The sequence below is a fragment of the Sebastes umbrosus genome, chromosome 19, assembly GCF_015220745.1.
Source record: "Sebastes umbrosus isolate fSebUmb1 chromosome 19, fSebUmb1.pri, whole genome shotgun sequence".
NCBI lineage: Eukaryota > Metazoa > Chordata > Actinopteri > Perciformes > Sebastidae > Sebastes > Sebastes umbrosus.
The window spans coordinates 8,649,202-8,667,926 of record NC_051287.1 but is presented as its reverse complement, the minus strand read 5'-3'; the positions used below and the strand labels follow the sequence as shown (position 1 = coordinate 8,667,926).

Here is an 18,725-nt window from a genome sequence, read left to right as displayed (position 1 = left end):
TTTCTTTGTAGTTGTTTTGTGTCTCTTTGTGGCCATTTTGAGGCGCTTTGTAGTTGTTTTGTGTCTCTTTGTGGCCATTTTGAGGCGCTTTGTAGTTGTTTTGTCTCTTTATAGTCCATTTGTGTCTCTTTGTTGTTTTTTTGTTTCTCTTTGTTGTTGTTTTATGTCTCTTTGGGGCTATTTTGAGGCACTTTGTAGTTGTTTTAGTGTCATTGTAGGATTTTTGTGTCTCTTTGTAATTGTTTTATGTTTCGTTGTGGTCATTTCAAGTTTTTTTCCTGGTTTGTACAGGTGTCTTTGAGCGACAGGTTGTAGGTGAAGGGCTCCTGACACTGCCCAGTAGGCCCGTTCAGTAATCCATCCATGGTTGCTGTGGAAATATTTTAAGCCATTCAGGTCCCAACTCCTTTAACAAACGTTTTCAGGGAAGAAAACAATAATCCTGGGCGAAAAAAAGCGATTTGTTCTGAGAAATATCCTTCGATTTATTACTTTTTTTTGGCCACGTGGCTCTAATCAACGTCCGTACAAGGCCTTTATACAAAAATGATAAAAGATCTGCAGTGAAATCTTTACAAAACTCAAATTAATCAACAAAATATAAACAACTCAAGTGATTACAGAAGATATTTAACATTAACAATTTATTTATTTCTCAGTACGAGATAGGAATATTGAAATGGATTTTTCTTTGCAGAGCTGAACGTGATTACAGTGTGTTTACCAGCTGCTAATGGAAGAGGACTGAGGGGCTGTAATGCCTGTGTCACAACATAAACACTCAGTGGCACTTTGATGGCACTGGTTTATTACAGATTGCATTCATAAACAACAGAAAAAAATAAATAAATCTGCAGCTCTCGTCGTCGATGCCCCCACTCCTCTCAGAGCACGTGTGATCCAGCGTCCTGCGTCTGTGATATATACGCTTCATATAGAGATCTCATTCCCCCATGCATGTGACAGTCGACTCATGAGGCCATGAGAAACATTAGGATGCACCGCTGTGCTGGCAGCCCCACTGACCCTAATTTATAATGACTCCATTGTCTTGGCCAACACAGACGTATATCAGGCGTAAATGAAGTAGGACAGGCACTTTAGCTGGGGAGATGAGGTGATTATAGCTCATGGATTAGTCTGCCTGGGTGAGGTGGATGATCAGCCCGACACGCACACACACACAAATGCACAAAAATGTGTGTGTGCACGTGCAATACCCTGCAGGTTTGTGCATACAAATTCATGCATTTACAGGACACACACACGCACACACACACAACCGCACCCAAACAAACACAGTATGAGGTGGATTTACTGTAAACAAAGCCCACAGGAAGATGAGCGTGCTGCCGACCAGCTTGGGTTCAGCTCACCCACCAGTAATACGATGGTTCATGGCGTACAGCACGTGCATGTCGCTGTGGTTTACATGTTTTTTTTTTAGGTGGGTTCAGGTATGAACAGGTAGAACCAGGCTTATGTCAGTCGATCAGGCCTTTTTTCAGGACAATGTTATAAAGGAGGTCGAAATAAGTCTGACGTAAGTTACATTGGAAACAAATCCCTCCAGACTAGCCTGGTCTAAGTTAGTTGTCAGGTTGAGCTTCACTTCAGGTTTAACCAGTGTTACAATCTGTCAGACTTAAATGCAGTGTTTTCGCCAAAGTTCCTCCCTGATATTTCCTCTTTACTGCTGACCGTGAGTCAGTTTGCCACCTGACTGTTTGCTTGTGCATAAATGCCAATGTATGTCAAATATGGATGTGCATGTTTCTATATTATTTGCACGTTAGGTCAAGAGTTTCTGACTACAGCCGTCAGAAATGGTGACCTTGTGTGTTGCTGGTTTTGTGCGTTCACAGATTTCGATGTAACACCAGCACCAAACTGCAGACAAACACCAACACAGTCTCACAGCAGTTTGTGAATTTAATCTATTTGATTCGTGTACATAGACACGAATTTCCTCTTGTTTTTGTGACGCTCAGCACGGCTTTCAACAACATAATTTTCATGCGTTTTCCTACGAATGTCCAGCAACACGTGACAAACATGTTGATTTCTGCTACAGTCTTTTCAAAATAAAACTACTCAGTTATGTTTAGGAATAGATTAACTTGGTCAGGCTTAGGCAACAAACTTTTGGGTTAAAATAACTCTGGAAGTGCTGATGAAAAAACGTGAAATTTGTGTCTATGTACACGAATCAATACATTCAATTTCGTGACTATTTCACAAACTGCTGTGCGACTGGGCTGCAAACACATAGCATCTAAAGAGCTAAACACTCGGAGATAAACATACGTAAAGATGCACATTTTAACTATAGAGGCCCTCGTTGGATCCAAACCAACCGAGGTTCTCTTGCTCCGAGGCAGCAGTGTGAACCACTTATCCACTGGGCCACTCAGTCACAGCCAATAAAGCCTCTGATATGATATATATAAAGCACTTGATGTGATATGCCCTTTCTATTTCACTTCATTTTGCAGGTGATCACCCCAGAGCTTGCGTCCTGGTAAAATAAAAAAAAAACTCATGATTTGAAAAAGTAAGGGTTGCCTCTATAGAAGCTATTTGATTTGGTGCTCTGAGAAACCCAACGGTTTTGAAATAACAGATGGAGGGCAACTCTGAACCAGGCGGGATGGAGTTCAACGCATCTGCTCAGGTGGAATAAATCAGGCTGTTTGTGAACAGGAGCCACAGTTTGAGGACTGCTCAGTGTCTCAGTTAAAGTTTACAATCCTCCCTTTGAGCCCGGACGAGCTCCCTCGCTGGTACTGTTGTTATGAGGAGGATTAGTTCGGCTATACCAGACTGCTCTGACTCACTAATGGACAATCTCCAAACTCCACCTGGTGATGTTTACGCCGTCTAAAAAAAAATCCCACCCAAACAGAGATGTAGTTAAAATGTTCTCTTCTTTAATGAGCAGTGTGTTGAGACCCTGTGCATCCTCAGACAAAGTCATGATGCCTTTCCCATGACTGCCACTACATGGCGCAATGAGTCATGAAGTCACACTGTAGATCCACACAGCCTTGAAACCTGAGGGAGACTAAATGTCCGTGAGACAAATGTGTGGCCAATAAAAATTCTTCAAAATTACAAAGAAGCAAACTAGAGGAAATGAAAGCAGTTTTGCTTTTGAGCCGATAATGAAACATGTGGCTGGTGTGGTCAGTTAGTGCAGAATGGAAATTTTGTTTTCCCTCCAAAACAAGTGAAAACTCATGCCAGCTGAGTTACTGGTTTCGAGGCAGTGTTGCCAGTTAAAGGACTGTCTGGAGACCAGTTGGAAACCATTTCTTGTGGTGGGACGGAACACTGGGAGAGCACTACATTTACTGACATCACAATAAATGTCAGTAAATGCACAAAAGGAGATTGTAGTATTGAAAACAGCTGAACTTTGGTTCTGTCACATTTGAATAAAATCAACTTTATGGAGAAAACTTGAAAAGACTGAGACCACGACTGAAAATAAAGTGTATCCGGTGAAAGGAGCTTATCTTGCAGCATGTTTATGAAATGATCTGGGATGTGTCTGCAGGCCTGGGAAGCTCCAGATACCCAGATACCCCCCCAGGAGGAGGGGTGTTGTTTTTATAAACGAAACATCCGTCATTCAAAAACCTCCAAGCCAATGAGACTGCGAGCAACTGTAAAGCTGTACACTGCAAGAAATATCTGCAGCTACACACAGCGGCTGCACTCAATATCCCAGATGGATGGAGTTGATTTGAATTGTACACAGCTTGGTGAGATTCTATGGAAGACTGAACCTGCCAAAATAAAAAATAATTGACTAAATAAATGACTCAATGACTCAATAAATAAATAAATAAATAAATAAACCATTACATGTAGCAACAATAATAATAAAGATAAATAATGTAGCCATTACTTAATTGATAAAATGTGACATAAATTGATATTTATGTGATAATTTGCTTCTTTATTGTATTTGTATTAATTTCCCTTATTTATTTACTCTTCTGTTTAATTTTCCCTTTTATTTATTCATTTTTATTTATTTATAAATGTATTTAATTATTTTTGCATTTATTTATCTTCTATTTATTCATTTATTTTTTGCATTATTTTTGATTAATTAATTTATTTTTTAATATTTTTTACTTATTTTATATTTATTTATGTATTTATTTATGCATGATTTTCCCTTTGCATTTCAACCTCCACACAGGTTCCATCTTCCATAGTATGGCCAAAATAAAAAAAAAATGAATGAAAAAATAAATAAATGAATGAATGAATAAATTAATTAATGAATAAATAATTAAATAAATAATACATACATTTAGTAGAAATAATATTAAAAATAATTGTAGCCATTTTCTAAAAATTTATAAAATGTGACATAAATTGATATTTCTGTTTTAATTTGCTTATTTATTTATCTTTGTATCAATTCCCTTATTTATTCACTCTTCTGTTTAATTTTCCCTTTCATTTATTTATTTATTATTTTTATTATTATTTGTATTTATTTAGGCAGGTTTCGTCTTTTCATCGTGGACTGCTCTGCTTTGGAAGGTTTTTTGTAGCCTGTGAAGAGCTGAAGCATCGCAAAGTGGAACGAGAATCATTTGCATTGTACTTTATTTCATTTGCCTCCAGAAGATTCAACAGTCTCTGAGATTTAACGCCTCAACTGCAAAAAAAAAAACGAGCATTTTTTGCAGCGTGCCCCGGCTGGCACAGTAGGAAGAGAGAGAGAGAGATAGATAGAGATAGAGAGAGAAAGAGAGAGAGAGAGAGAGAGAGAGAGAGAGAGAGAGAGAGAGAGAGAGAGAGAGAGAGAGAAAGAGAGAGAGAGGGGGTTGGGTTGGGGGTGTGGATGGTCTGTAGGAGGGGGGTTGGTCCTGGAGAGCATGGCTGCAGGAACCAGAGTGCTGCAGACTTGGTTTGGTTGTTCCTCCACATTCCCTTATTTAATTACTCTTCTGTTTAATTTTCCCTTTTATTTATTCATGACTTTATTTTTTATTAATTTTTGAATTAATTAATTTATTTTTGCATTATTTTTAATTAATTAAATTTGTACTTATTTTTTCACTTGTTTTATTTTATATTTATTTATGCATAATTTTCCCTTTGCATTTCAAAAAATAAATGAATAAATAAATAAATACATGTTTATTGAATATATAGAAATAATATAAAAAAATGTAGCCATTGCTTAATTGATCAAATGTGACATACATTGATGTGTCTGTTTTAATTTGCTTCTTTATTTATTTATCTTTGTATTAATTCCCTTATTTATTCACTTTTCTGTTTAATTTCCCTTTTATTTATTCATGTATTTATTGTATTAATCTTTAATTAATTTATTTATTTTTGCATTTATTTTCTATTTATTCATTTATTTTTGCATCATTTTTAATTAATTAATTTATTTTGCACTAATTTTTTTACTTATTTTATATTCATTTATGCACGATTTTCCCTTTGCATTTCAAAAGATAAATAAATGAATAAATAAATAAATCTAGCAGAATATTAAATATTAAAAATAAATGTAGCCATTGCTTAATTGATAAAATGTGACATACATTGAAATGTCTATTTTAATTTGGTTAATTATTTATTTGTCTTTGTATTAATTCCCTTTTTATTCACTCTTCTGTTTAATTTTCCCTTTTATTTATTAATGAGTTTATTTTTAATTAAATTTAAATTAATTAATTAATTTTTGCATTCATTTTTTATTTATTCATTTTTGCATTATTTTTTATTTATTTTGAACTTATTTTTTACTTGTTTTATATTTATTTATTTATTTATTTTGCACTTATTGTTTTACTTATTTTATATTTATTTATGCATGATTTTCCCTTTGTATTTCCCTTATTTATTCAATCTTCTGTTTAATTTTCCCTTTTATTATTATTATATTATCTATTTTTATTATATAGATATATATTTAATTATTTTTATATAGGCAGGTTTCGTCCTCCATACATTCAGCGTGGACAGCTCTGCGAGAGAGAGAGAGAGAGAAAGAGAGAGAGAGAGAGGGGGTTGGTGGGGTGTAGGGTCTGTAGGAGGGGGGTTGGTCCTGGAGAGCATGGCTGCAGGATCCAGAGAGCTGCAGACTTGGTTTGGTTCTTCCTCCACATTGAGAACAGCCGCTCCTTCTGGTGCGCTCTCCTCTCGGTGATGTTGCGGAGCCGCTCGAGGAGAGAGGTTTGATTCACTGCGTGCGTTGTTGTTGTTCTACAAGGCAGAAGAAGAAGAAGAAGAAGAAGAAGCGCGCAGAGCAGCTGCGGACTCAGCCGCAGCATTTCAGTCTTTTCTCTGCTTGTTCTTCTTGTTGGTTGATCCGCACCGAACAGGAGGAGAAGAGATCCTGGAGCTGGAGAGGCACAAGGACTGCGCTCCTGCTTCTCTTTATCTTTTTTCTTATTGTGGAACATTCATTCTCTAGTTTTATAGATTTTTTTTTCTTCCCACTGCGTATATCTCCTCTCTCTCTGAGGCGAGTTGGAGAAACTGTGCGCAGAGTTGCAGATTGCAGAAACATTGTGGATTTTGAACTGCTTTTTCATTCCGTGTGAGCGTTTTGTTTGGTGCAAAGTCATTGATCTGACTGTCAAGCAAAGACATTTTAAAGTCCTAAACAACCGAGGAGGGAGCTACACATCATCTGTGCGGGAATAAAAAAAAAAAACGCGCGACTCTTTTCACCAGCACATCCACATCAAGAATCCTTCAACCAAGAGGAAACAGAGAGGGACTGTAAAGCAACAAATATGCCGCAGGTGGAAATGCTCCTCTTCCTCATCCTCATCATTGTGATGTGTGTGTACGGCCAGGATCCGGCGTCCAAGGTGGTGTCCGACCGCTACGCCGTCTACTGGAACCGGACCAACCCAAAGTAAGTAGCTCTAACCCGGCAGACCGACGCTCTCCTCCCGCAGGAACGCACCGGCACACCGGCGAAACTCACCGGTGATGTTGCCCGCTTGAAGATGCACACTAACCGGGTTACAGTAGTTTAATTGTTGAGTGAATGTGCATGTGCAGTGTGTGCATCTGAGCCGTCACAAGAAACCCACTTAGAGAAAACAAAACCTCACTTTATATATGTGCAATTTAACAATTAACCTGTTATTACACCAATTTGTAACAATGCATATCATGATATAACATTTGTATTGCATCACCACCAGTATGAACTCTTATTCGGCACACACAAGGTTGATCAGATGAGTGTCTGTTAGGTTGCACTCCAACTCCAACCTTTCTGTGTTTTCCTCACAATTTAATAACTAACTTGTTATTACACCAATTTTTAACAATGCATATCATGATATAACATTTGCATTGCATCGCCACCAGTATGAACTCTTATTCGGCACACACAAGGTTGATCAGATGTTAGGTTGCACTCCAACTCCAACCTTTCTCTGTTTTCCTCACAATTTAATAACTAACTTGTTATTGCACCAATTTGTAACAATGCATATAACGATATAACATTTGCATTGCATCACCACTAGTATGAACTCTTATTCGGCACACATAAGGTTGATCAGTTGAGTGTTTGTTAGGTTGCACTCCAACTCCAACTCCAACCTTTCTGTGTTTTCCTCACAATTTAATAACTAACTTGTTATTGCACCAATTTGTAACAATGCATATAACAATATAACATTTGCATTGCATCACCACCAGTATGAACTCTTATTCGGCACACACAAGGTTGATCAGATGTTAGGTTGCACTCCAACTCCAACCTTTCTCTGTTTTCCTCACTGATATGGGTTGTTGTGGTGATTACAGTTTAATAATCATCCATATCTGAGAAACAAAGCCTCACTTTATATATGTGCAATTTAACAACTAACCTGTTATTACACAAATTTGTAACAATACATATCATGATATAACATTTGCTTTGCATCACCAGCGGTATGAACTCTTATTCGGCACACACAAGGTTGATCAGATGAGTGCTTGATAGGTTGCACTCCAACTCCAACTCCAACCTTTCTGTGTTTTCCTCACTGATATGGGTTGCTGTGGTGATTACAGTTTATTAATCATCCATATCTGAGTCATAGATATGTTTATTTGTATAATCAACACTGTGCAGCATGAATCACACCTGACAGAGGATCAAGGAGTCATCTCAACACACACCCTGTCCGCTATTACGCACCATCACGCGCTATTACGCATTTATGTTCGGTGTTCGCTGCACGTTCAGGTTGAAAATGAAATAGACGAGGAGCGCTGCAAGAGCAGGCAGAGATGCATTGGAGCTGAGCTGCGTTGAAATGCGCTGAAAAGTCTCTTCCAGTCTGCTGCCATGGATTAGAATTGACAGAATTGTTTTTGTGCCAAATGGAGGTTCATCCTGTGAGACTTTGCAGATATTTGTCAAGTTAGAGTGAATGTGCTTTTGCTCAGAATGTGCTGATAAAGTGTTTTTTGTTGTGTTGGGAGACTAAAAAAACCTGCAGTGAAAGTTGCTTCTTCATTATACAAGTTTTCCCCAAATAATTGTCTGTTCACATGAGCCCAGATCCAAACACTAAAGTGACATTTCTCGTCCTAAACTCCCTCCTGAGTGTGTCAGGGCACCTCCCTGGGTGACTCAGTGCCTCACTCTTGGCACTGGATGAGCACATAGTGATATAATGAGTGTGTGTCACTTTGTTTCAATTGGAATACTTTCACTACGCTCGGGCAGTAAGCTGGCTGCAGTTTCGGGCCTGAGTCAAAAAACACACACACAAAAAAAGAAAAGAAATGTATATCAACATTTGCACAGGAACAAGGAACTGGTCTGTTGCTGCTTCGGAGGAGTTGAACTGACAGGGTGTTAATGATACAAATGCAAATGTGCTGGTGACATCAAAAGGCTCCGGCTAACAGACAGATATCAGAGTCTGATAACAGCTTTCTGTCCCACTCACAGGCTGCAGGTTGTTCTGTTTTTTTTTCTTCTCTCTTTCTCTTGGCCTCCAAACAGTTCCCAGTTCCCAAGTCTGGTTTCTTGGTTGCCATGCTCCCCCATCCAAGTGTCCCACCCCCCCTCCACCCCCACCCCCTGTACCCCCCTCCTGGCCCACGCTGAGGCAGACAATAAGGGGGTACACAGGGGTATTTCAGCTGCGGCCAAGGCACAGCGTGGCGCTTGGTCTTGTGAGAGATCCACACATGCTGAGGTCACACACTTGGTAGTAACCAGGCGAGTTGCGGGGTTAAGCAGCACAGAGGGGACCGTTGTCAGGGTCAAAACCGGGGCAGTACCGCCGGCCATGGGGCCCGGTGACGGCCCCGGCACGGCACCCCGCCTGGGCTTTGTCTCTGCAGAATGGAGGCTAAATAAATGAGTAACTCTAAATGACTGTCTCCTTTTCTCATTCATGACTTTAATCTAAACCTGACCCCGGCTGTATAATGTAAGAGAGGGCCGTGCTTAAAGCCTGGAGGCCCCCCCAACCCTGACCTGCAGCAGAACCTAACAGTATTCCATACATGCTCGCGGGCCCCGCATCCCTGCTGTTTAATGTAACCATACTCAGTATTGGAGCCCTGGGAACCTGCTGCGGTACAGTCCCAACTTCCAGATGAGCTCTCTTACCCCCCTCTTCTGCCTTCTCTGCTGCATATTTGACCAAAGTGGGGAAAAATGGCATCCGGAGCAGCAGTCCATACTCAGCCATTCATGAAATCCCCCTACAGGAGCTCTGGAATTGAAATGGGAAGTGAGTCGTGAAAAATGGAAATGCGATGACATTTTCATGTTTTGCTATTGTTTCAAAGGGGGCTGAGAGGAACCTTTCTGTAATTTAGATAAACGTAGGTCCGTGTTTGCTGTGCTTCCATCTCGGGGAAACATCCTACCGCGCTGATGCTTGTTGCTGATTAGGCTCAAGACGAGCAGAGCGGAGGAGGAGGAGGGATTTACAGGCTTGAGGATGGTTTCGGCTTCGCCTGGAGTTTGAAAAGCTTCCACAATGACAGCGAGTAGCTACGCTAGTATAAGCTACTTAATGAAATTAAACTGAAACCTCCAGTATCAGGGAGCCTTGCTAGAAAGAAAGCTGCTGAGACACGACTGATTGACTGACTTGTTTTTTTTTCAAACAAAAAGAACCAAAAGGGCTTCAGATAATTGTGCCATTTTGGTATTTGTCTGTGAAATGTAATTCACTGAGGGTAGAGGCTGCAGTAAAAGCTTTTGCATTGTTCGGTCTACTCAGAGTCAGTCCATTAGTCAAAGTGTGCACATAGTTGATATGCAGGTTTGGAAAAGTCTGGGAATGCTCCTAATTTAGATAGAATGTACAACTTAGACAAAAATGTAAAAAGAGTACGTGGCAAGACACTGTTGTGACTCCTTCTAGTCATAGACCCAGAATGGGTTCAGATATTGTATTGTTATGCGTAGCAGCCATACTAAGGTATTGTTAGCAGGATCTACAAAGTTTATGAATTGTAAGTATTTAAAAGTTGTTACAAATGGATTTATTCATGTTACTAAAATACTTATTCGTGTTTATAGATCAGCCATTTATCAGAACAACTTTTTTTGTGTGAAAAAGTAGACCCCCTGCAACGGACAGCTACACCTCCTACCTTCTGTAAAAGGGCAAAAAACTGTTTTTAAAGTTATTGGCATTTACAGCGGCAGACTTGATGGATTATTGTGACGGAAGAAGCCTTTTTTAATGACTTACTGATATTATAAATACACATCTGATGGCTCATTATAAAAAGTGAGACATGAATTTAACAGGAAATCTTGCACTTGGCAAAATACATACTTAGTTGTGTACGGTGCTTTATAGTAATAATGAAGAATAACATGTAACTGCTGTTAGCTGTAGGATAAAGTGAAGTTGTAACAAATGGTTAATACATAATTTAGAAATAGATCAGAGGTTGTGTAGCTAGTTCCTAATGTCTGATCTATGAAGCATTAATAACGTATTAAACATTAGTTACTTAGTACCCTTTAAAAAGTATGCCTTATTAAGTTAAAGTTAAATGTTAAAAAGTTGTTAATAAAATGGATTGTAGTACAAACACAATTCTTATTAATAGCTTATTAAAGCTCTATTAAGTATGAACAAATGATGTAATAACCTCTAACAAAGACATTACAGTGTATAAACCCTTTATAAAGTATGCCTTATAAAGTTCTGAATGTTAAAAAGTTGTTAACAAATGGATTTTAGTACAGACACAATTCTTATTAATAGCTTATTAAAGATCTATTAAGTATGAATAAATTATGTACTGTATTAACCACTAATAAAGCCATTATTTACAACCTATAAACCCTTTATAAAATATGCCTTATTAGAAAGTTGTAAATGTTTAAAAAAGTTGTTTTATAGATGGATTTTAGTATGGATACAATTCTTATTAATAGCTTTTTAAAGCTCCATGAAGTGTTAACAAATGCTGTATTAACCACTAATAAAGCCATAAGTAACAATCAATAAATCATTTATAGTGTTCCTTATCAGATTAGATTAAAGCAATCCAAACATTTGTCCTTTTTGTGTGATCAATAAAGTGCTATTAAACATTAATAAAGTCATCAGTTACAGCTTATAAAGCCTTTATTAAGTAGGTTTTATGAGAAAGCGGCACCAAGACAGAAACCACCCCACCCCCCGCCAATAAAGACGAGAAATCAAACCCGTAAAAATAAAAACTGTAACGCTTTCGCGGTGGAAAAGCTCATGTAAGAAAAATGAGTCACAGATGTTCCTTGTCAGCTTCGCCGTCTGTGTCGGCAAACCAAATGATGGCATAAAGAGTAAGAGCGGGGTATTTACTGCTGCTCTGACAAGGAGCTATTAGTGAATTCCCTGCTCACCAGCTATTTAGCTGCTTCATTAAAACCCACCCGGGTCCATATGGTCCGCACGCAGGCGTTGCCGCGGCCCAAGGTGTTTATTTGCTGCTGATAGGTGGGATCAACGGAGAATCAGGGCCGAGTTCCGACCCTAATCTCCCGAGCTGTTTGTGTCTCCGACGCCATGGAAACTGATACCCCTCGTCATCAAAGAACCTCATTGGGTGGGACTAAGGACCTGACAGCTGGGGAGAGAGGGATTCCAGCATTCAGGGAGAGCACTGTCACCCCAGGGGCTTCCTTTAATCCCTGATAATGCCCATCCAAAGCTTCCCCCAGCAGATGCAACATATTTCTCCATAAGACAATCAAGAATTGTTTCAGTGGCCTGTTTTCATGTGTGATATAAGCGTGCTCATTGACTTTAAAAATCTAAATTGTCTTTTCCCGTATGATTGTTTTTGGTTGAGGTAATACCTCAGAAATGGGAGTAAGCTCCTCGACTTGACACTTGCGCACATTTCTCCGAACCTCTGCTATTTGCTTTCCTCGCTCTGCTCTCTTTTTAATCTCCACTTAAAGAAACAATACTCCATTTTTCACTTGGTGGCGAGCCGATGTTGTGATAGTTTCCCAGTGGCATTGTGAGTTGCCCCGTTCGCATTGTTCCCAGTGTTTACCCTCGCTTTCCCCTCTCAGCCCTTTCCCCGGCTCCCTGCCGCTCGGTTCCGCTTGGATTAAAAACGGACACAAAAAGGCAAACCACGTCCAAATATTGACTGGGTCTCAGGACCGCAGCCCTCTCCCAGCGCCGCTACAGAGCGCCTGAAAGGCCGCCATTGTTCCGCTCTTACTCAGCGGCCCATAGCCGGCTTTTAGCTGTGCAGAGACTGGGAGAAGGAGGAGACGGGAGAGGTGGTTGTGGAGAGTGTGCATATGTTATCTGAGGTGGGGCAGGGGGATTAGAGCAGGAGGGACAATACAGTCGCGGGGGTGAGAGAAACTTCCTCATAAGAGGCCAGAGGCTACGACAGGGGAACAGTGTCCACGCCGTCCGAGTCCCGGGGTGGGGTCAGAACCAATGTTTCCACCCTGAGGAAGTGTCAATCTCTAAAAGGCATCAAAGGGAGCTGACTGAATGTGATTTCCTGCAGAGAGGGTTCAGAAACTATCAATAAACAGAGGATGAGAAGCTTCTTATCTGAGGTTTACCTTCCATTTTATTACAAAGTGCAGGAGCATTAAGCCTCCTCGCAGCACTTGAGTCTCTCAGCGCCTGAAATGAAAGAGCGCCACATCACAGATAGGAAATCTCCCTCATTTCGCTTTCTCATATAATGTCAGTTTGCTACCACTCGGCGTACTTTAATCAGTCGTACCTTACAGAATGTACTTAATAAGACTGAGCTCCATACCGAGGGAGAGCAGTTGTCCTGTGGAGACGCCCGTCATTCCCCCGTGCTCTCTACGACCCCGCCTGCAGAGAGAAGCTGCCCCAGCCCTCCCTTTACGCTCCCACTAATAAGGCGAGGCCTTCGGGCTGCCGGGTGATTGACAGGAACTAGTGACGAGAGGTTACTAATAAGTGCGACCGCTTTGTTGGTTTACGGGCAACGTTTCTCTCAAGTTCTGGCACAGCAATTTCACCGTGTTGCAATTTGATGCAAGGAAAGAAAATTCCTTTTGCTATTTTTCTGTTTTCATCAGAAGAATTTCCATCAAAGTCTTTTGTTGTCAGTTTTTGAGCCCCAAAACTTTTGTTTCCATAAAATAAGAGCAAAAACATCTGCTAGTGCAGCATGATGATTACTACAACCGGATTCCAATAGAAGTCAGATTGTTTCAAGAATTTTCTTGAATTTAGTTTGAGTATGTTGAAGACTGAATGAGGTAAATCACTGAACCGGAATCAAGGAAAATCAAACTTGAATTTAGAAAATTCAACTTAGACGTGAAATATTTGCCCGTGTAGTAATCTTTCACCAAGTTTCTGATAAAAATCGACTTGTTCCAAGAATTTTTCTGGAACTGAGTCCATCTGTATCTTGAATAAGACTGAATAAAGTAAATCACTGAACTGGAATCAAGAAAAATCACACAAAATCCAATGTAGTTAAAAGAAGTGTGCCCACGCAGCATGATAACTTAAACACATTTCCATTACAAATCAACTTGCTTCAAAATTGTTTTTAGAACTGAGCGTCAGTATATTGAAAGAAGAAAGAATACGGCAGATCACAGCACTCGAATCAAGAAAAATCACACTTTAATCAAGAAAACTATACTTAAAATATGTGAAAAAAAATCTGCCAGTGAAGCAAGATTACTTCTTTCCAAAAGACGTCAACTTGTTTCAAGAATTTTCTAGAATTGATTGTCCATATCTTGAAAGAAGACCGAATAAGGTAATCTGCTGTATCAATAATTTCTTTAACTGAGTGTCCTCTTTATCTAGAAAATGAAAATAAGCTTAAAATAAGGGAAAAGAAAATCCTCTGCAGTGTGATCATTTCAACCAGTTCCTGATACAAATCAACTTGTTTCAAGAGTTTTCTAGAATTAAGTGCCAGTATCCTGACAGAAGACAGAATAAGGTAAATTGCACATTGCATCATTTCTTGATCTAGAAAACCTGAAAATTATTTCTACCTGTTTTCAGTTCAATAAAAAACTGCTTCAAGAATTTTCTACAATTGATTGTCAAGCAGAAAATAAGGTACATTGCTGCACTAGAATCATGAAAAATCACTTTTGAATCTGGAAAATCTTACTCATACTGAAAAAATGAAAAAAACACCCACAAAATCTTGAATACAAGTCAATTTATTTCAATACTTTTCTGGAGTATCTATAATAATAAGCTTAAAAAATCTTAAAAATCTTCCAGTATGATTGAGTTTCAGTTACTTGAAAGAAGACAGAATAACGTAAATTGCAGCACGAGAGTCCTTTCTTGATCTAGAAAACCTGAAGAAAATCTATCAGTCGTATATTTCAAACTTTTAACTACAATAATAAACCTGTTTCACTATTTTTTCTAGAATTGATCCTGAGCTATTATCTCGAAAAAAGATGCAAACGAAGGGAAATTGTGACTTGAATCTAGACAATCCACAAAACATGTCGACTGGCAGATTTCTTTTCACTTGTTTAAGAAAATAAAACTTTCATGAGAAACATGACTTGATATAAGACTTATTGTGTCCAGATCCGATACTGTGTGAGTTTGGCATCCTGTGTTTGATATGCGCGACAGTCAATGGATTAGCGGGGGGACTCTTCAGGCCTAATCTCACAGTCTCACTCCGCTGCACAGAGGTTCACTTTTCTGCCGTTTTAATCTTAGTGGGGCTTTTTTTTGTGTGTACGTTGTTTAAATGTGAGTGGTGAAATGGCATCCCCTGTGTCTTTGTAGGCACCGGTGAGGGTATTAGCAAAGAGGCTCTAAGGGGCTTAAGAGGTCAGCCCTCCCTTTGTGCGGAGACACAAAACACTTCCTGTGGGACCCTTCACCCCTCTCTGTTCTCCCCTCAGAAAGCCAGGCCCTGCCTGACCATTCACATTAATCAGCCTTAGCTCCTAATGACTGCAGTAAAGCTTCTAAAAACTGCTTCTAAAAGGGTCCTAAAGAGCCACTAAGCTGCTAACAGACAGGCCAACGCTGCTGCTGCTGTTTGTAGGGCATCACACAGTATCAAAGAGCGCAGGGTGGGTGCTTGGCCATGCTCGAGTCCCTTTATAGTCTCCTCAACACGCACAAAAAATCATCAAACAGGAGGTTTTTGTAGTTTGTCAAGACTTTTTGTGGAAACTAGGAAAGTTTGTCAGAGAACACTGCAGCTGCAAGAACGTGCTCCTTATGATCTGTAGTATGAACTGTAAAAAAAAATAAAGTTTTTGTGTAGTATTGACGCTAAAATTCTTATTTTCTTTGATTATTTTGACTTGTTTCAAGTAGTTTCTGCATGTTTTCTTGATTCTAGTGCAACTGTTGGCCTTATTTTACGTGTTTCTTCTTGAAACAAGTTGATTTGTATATTTGAGACAGGTTGAAATAATGGTATACTTTTTCCTCCAGAGTTTTATCAGTCATAATGACTTGATAATAAAGAAATTTTGTTTGCAGTGAAGAAGTTAAAGGTGCATTTCTACTCCAAGTAGATTAATTATAAAGGACGAGTGGAAAAGTACAGAATCTGCATGTTTTCTTTGGATTATTTAGAAGTGATTAACTCTCTTGTAGTGATTACTAAGAATCAATTCCGACTAAAAACTGTTATACGTCTGTGGTTTTGACTTGTTTCAAGCATTTTCTACATTTCTTTCTTGATTCTAGTGCAACCGTTTGCCTTATTTTATGTGTTTCCTTTTGAAACAAGTTGATCTGTATTGCAGACAGGTTGAGATAATGGCACATTTTTTTCCACCAGACTTTTAGGAGTCATAGTAGATAAAATGACTTGATAATAAGGAGATATTTTTTACAGTGTAGAAGTTAAAAGTTGCATTTCTACTCCAAGTAGAGTAAATATAAAGGACGAGTGGAAAAGAACAGAATCTGAATGTTTCCTCTAAACATGTTTGGATTATTCAGAAGTGATTAACTCTCTTGTAGTGATTAATAAGAATACATTTGGTCTAAATACTTTTATAAGTCTGTGGTTTTGACTTGTTTGAAGTATTTTCTTCATGTTTTCTTGATTCTAGTTCAACTGTTGGCCTTATTTTATGTTTTTCTTCTTGCAAAACAGAATAGGCATGTTTCCCTTGGATTACTCAGAAGTGATTAACTCTCTTGTAGTGATTATGAAGAATCATTTTGGACTAAAAACTGTTAGAAGTCTGTAGTTTTGACTTGTTAGCTGTGATGTCAGTACATGGAAGGCTTCGCTGTCTCTTCCGCTTTAAGACAAATGGAGGTAATGAGAAAATTGGCACATCGGTAGATTGAAATCATATACGATTACAGCTGAAATGTCAACTGGCTCAGATGTGATCATTTTGACAGCGGGGGCCAAACCTCCAAGTAAATGTTTCTGGAAGTGCACTCGGGTCACTGCGGCTTTGGAGGGAGGCCTGAAAGTAAAAAGTATGTGTACCTCCTCGTCGGGGCGATATTTCCTGATTTTAAACGGCTGCTGACTCTTCGCTTTTTGTGTATCTTGGAAGGAATTAGACAAAAGCTGACGTGTGAGCGCATTGCTTTTCCAGTCAGGGGTTTTGTGAATCATGTGTGATTCACAGAGCGAGCACATACGATAGCAGACAGTTTTTCTTTCAGCCGCACAGACGGACCAAAACATCTCTGATGAAGCAAAATATGCTTTTGTGGGAGACACCGCTGGTGTCTAATTGTTTTTGTTTCTTTGGCTCAAATGTCTCATGTAATCATTTGGGTATGAGGGTTTATCTGATGATGGTTTACAGCCGAACCACAACAGATAAAAAGCTTGTACTCAGCCTCCCGTGGTGCAAGACATTGAAAAGACAATTGTTATGTGTCTGCGTGTGAAGAACAGTTGTTGTATGAACTTGGTGTGACTTTGCGGGACCTTTCGTGTGGCTCTACGGTCCGTTGAGACCCAAAGTGTTTCCTCCTGTTGGAATTCAGCACACTTGGCGCTCTGGGACACATGAAATATTAAAAAAAAAACTGTTTGTGATCTCACGATAGAGGCTGGACAAACCTTCACACGCAACCAGGAGAAATCCAGGTCAGGACATTTTAACAGAGGGGTCGACATTATGACGCCTTTTCCTTTTTCAGAATATCTTTTTCCTGGCCCGCGTCGCCCTGCTGACGAATTACTGCGATTAAATTGTTTTTGGTATTTTATCATCGTACAACTTGAGTTGCAGGGTCATTAATTGAAGTATCAGACTGCCAACATGTGTACACTTTCCATAGACGTGGCTGACTTCTCCTCCTCTTCGCCTTTTTCAGTGTGGTGTGTGGCGGAGCGGGGAGCACAGGCAGCCATTTTCCAAATTCGACTCCATTTTGTTTCAAGGGGTAAAAAAAAGTAGGTTACGAATCCGGGGGATGTCACTGGAGCGTTTTCTGATCTTTTCTGATCCGGCACTCAACTACTGCGAAAAAAAACTCCTTCTTTTACAGACATGAAGGACTCCACAGGAAGTCCTTTATGTCTGTTATCGAGTTCTTGAAGTCTGATTTTCCTAAAACGGGACAAAGTCTGGAAGTGAAGTTAAAATATGTCCAACTGTTATCAGTGCAGATCAGCTTATTTAAAGTATTTTCTAACATCACGTCTCACTTGATTGTTTTTTCTTGATTCTAGTGCCGTGACTTGTTTAATTCTTTTCTAGTTTAGAGGCGAGTACATTTTTATTTCAATAGCCCAACATCACAAATCACTAACTCGCCTCAACGGATGTTCATTTACAGAAAATATTGACACTTTTTATTGATTTCTATTAGAAGCCAGTTGAAGAATTCTTTCAGTTCTGAAAGCTTTCACTTATGTGAAGAAAATTGTTTTTCTTTTAGTTGCGCCGGATGCATCGATCTGACTTTTTCAGTCCCGATAGCGATACCTGGGCTTTAGGTATCGGCCGATACCGAGTACCGATCCGATACAAGTGTTTAATTAATAAGCTGTATGCCTAACTGTGCGGACGTGACTGGGATCATTCTTTCATGTTTGACTTGTTCCTAACTTTGTAAAACAAAATGTAACAAAATAAATACATAGATATACATTTATTTAATTGTTCTTTATTATTAAAATAATAAATCGTACACCCGCAAATAATCTTCAAAATTAACAGAAATTACAATTCAAGTTAATGCAGCAATAAAATAGGTCAAAACTTAAACAGGAAATCCAAATTCCAGTATATAATG

General features: G+C 39.2%; 1 protein-coding gene across 2 annotated transcripts in view; it reads left to right on the top strand.

The window, feature by feature from the left end:
- The first annotated feature begins 6,077 nt into the window (after positions 1-6,077).
- LOC119478688 (ephrin-A5b-like) overlaps positions 6,078-18,725 on the top strand; it is a 78,287-nt gene continuing 65,639 nt past the window's right edge. For both annotated transcript variants that reach the window (XM_037753586.1, XM_037753585.1), the window contains exon 1: positions 6,078-6,910. In XM_037753586.1, coding sequence (XP_037609514.1) covers positions 6,786-6,910 — 125 coding nt within the window. In that variant the 5' untranslated portion in view covers positions 6,078-6,785. The remainder of the gene's footprint in view (positions 6,911-18,725) is intronic.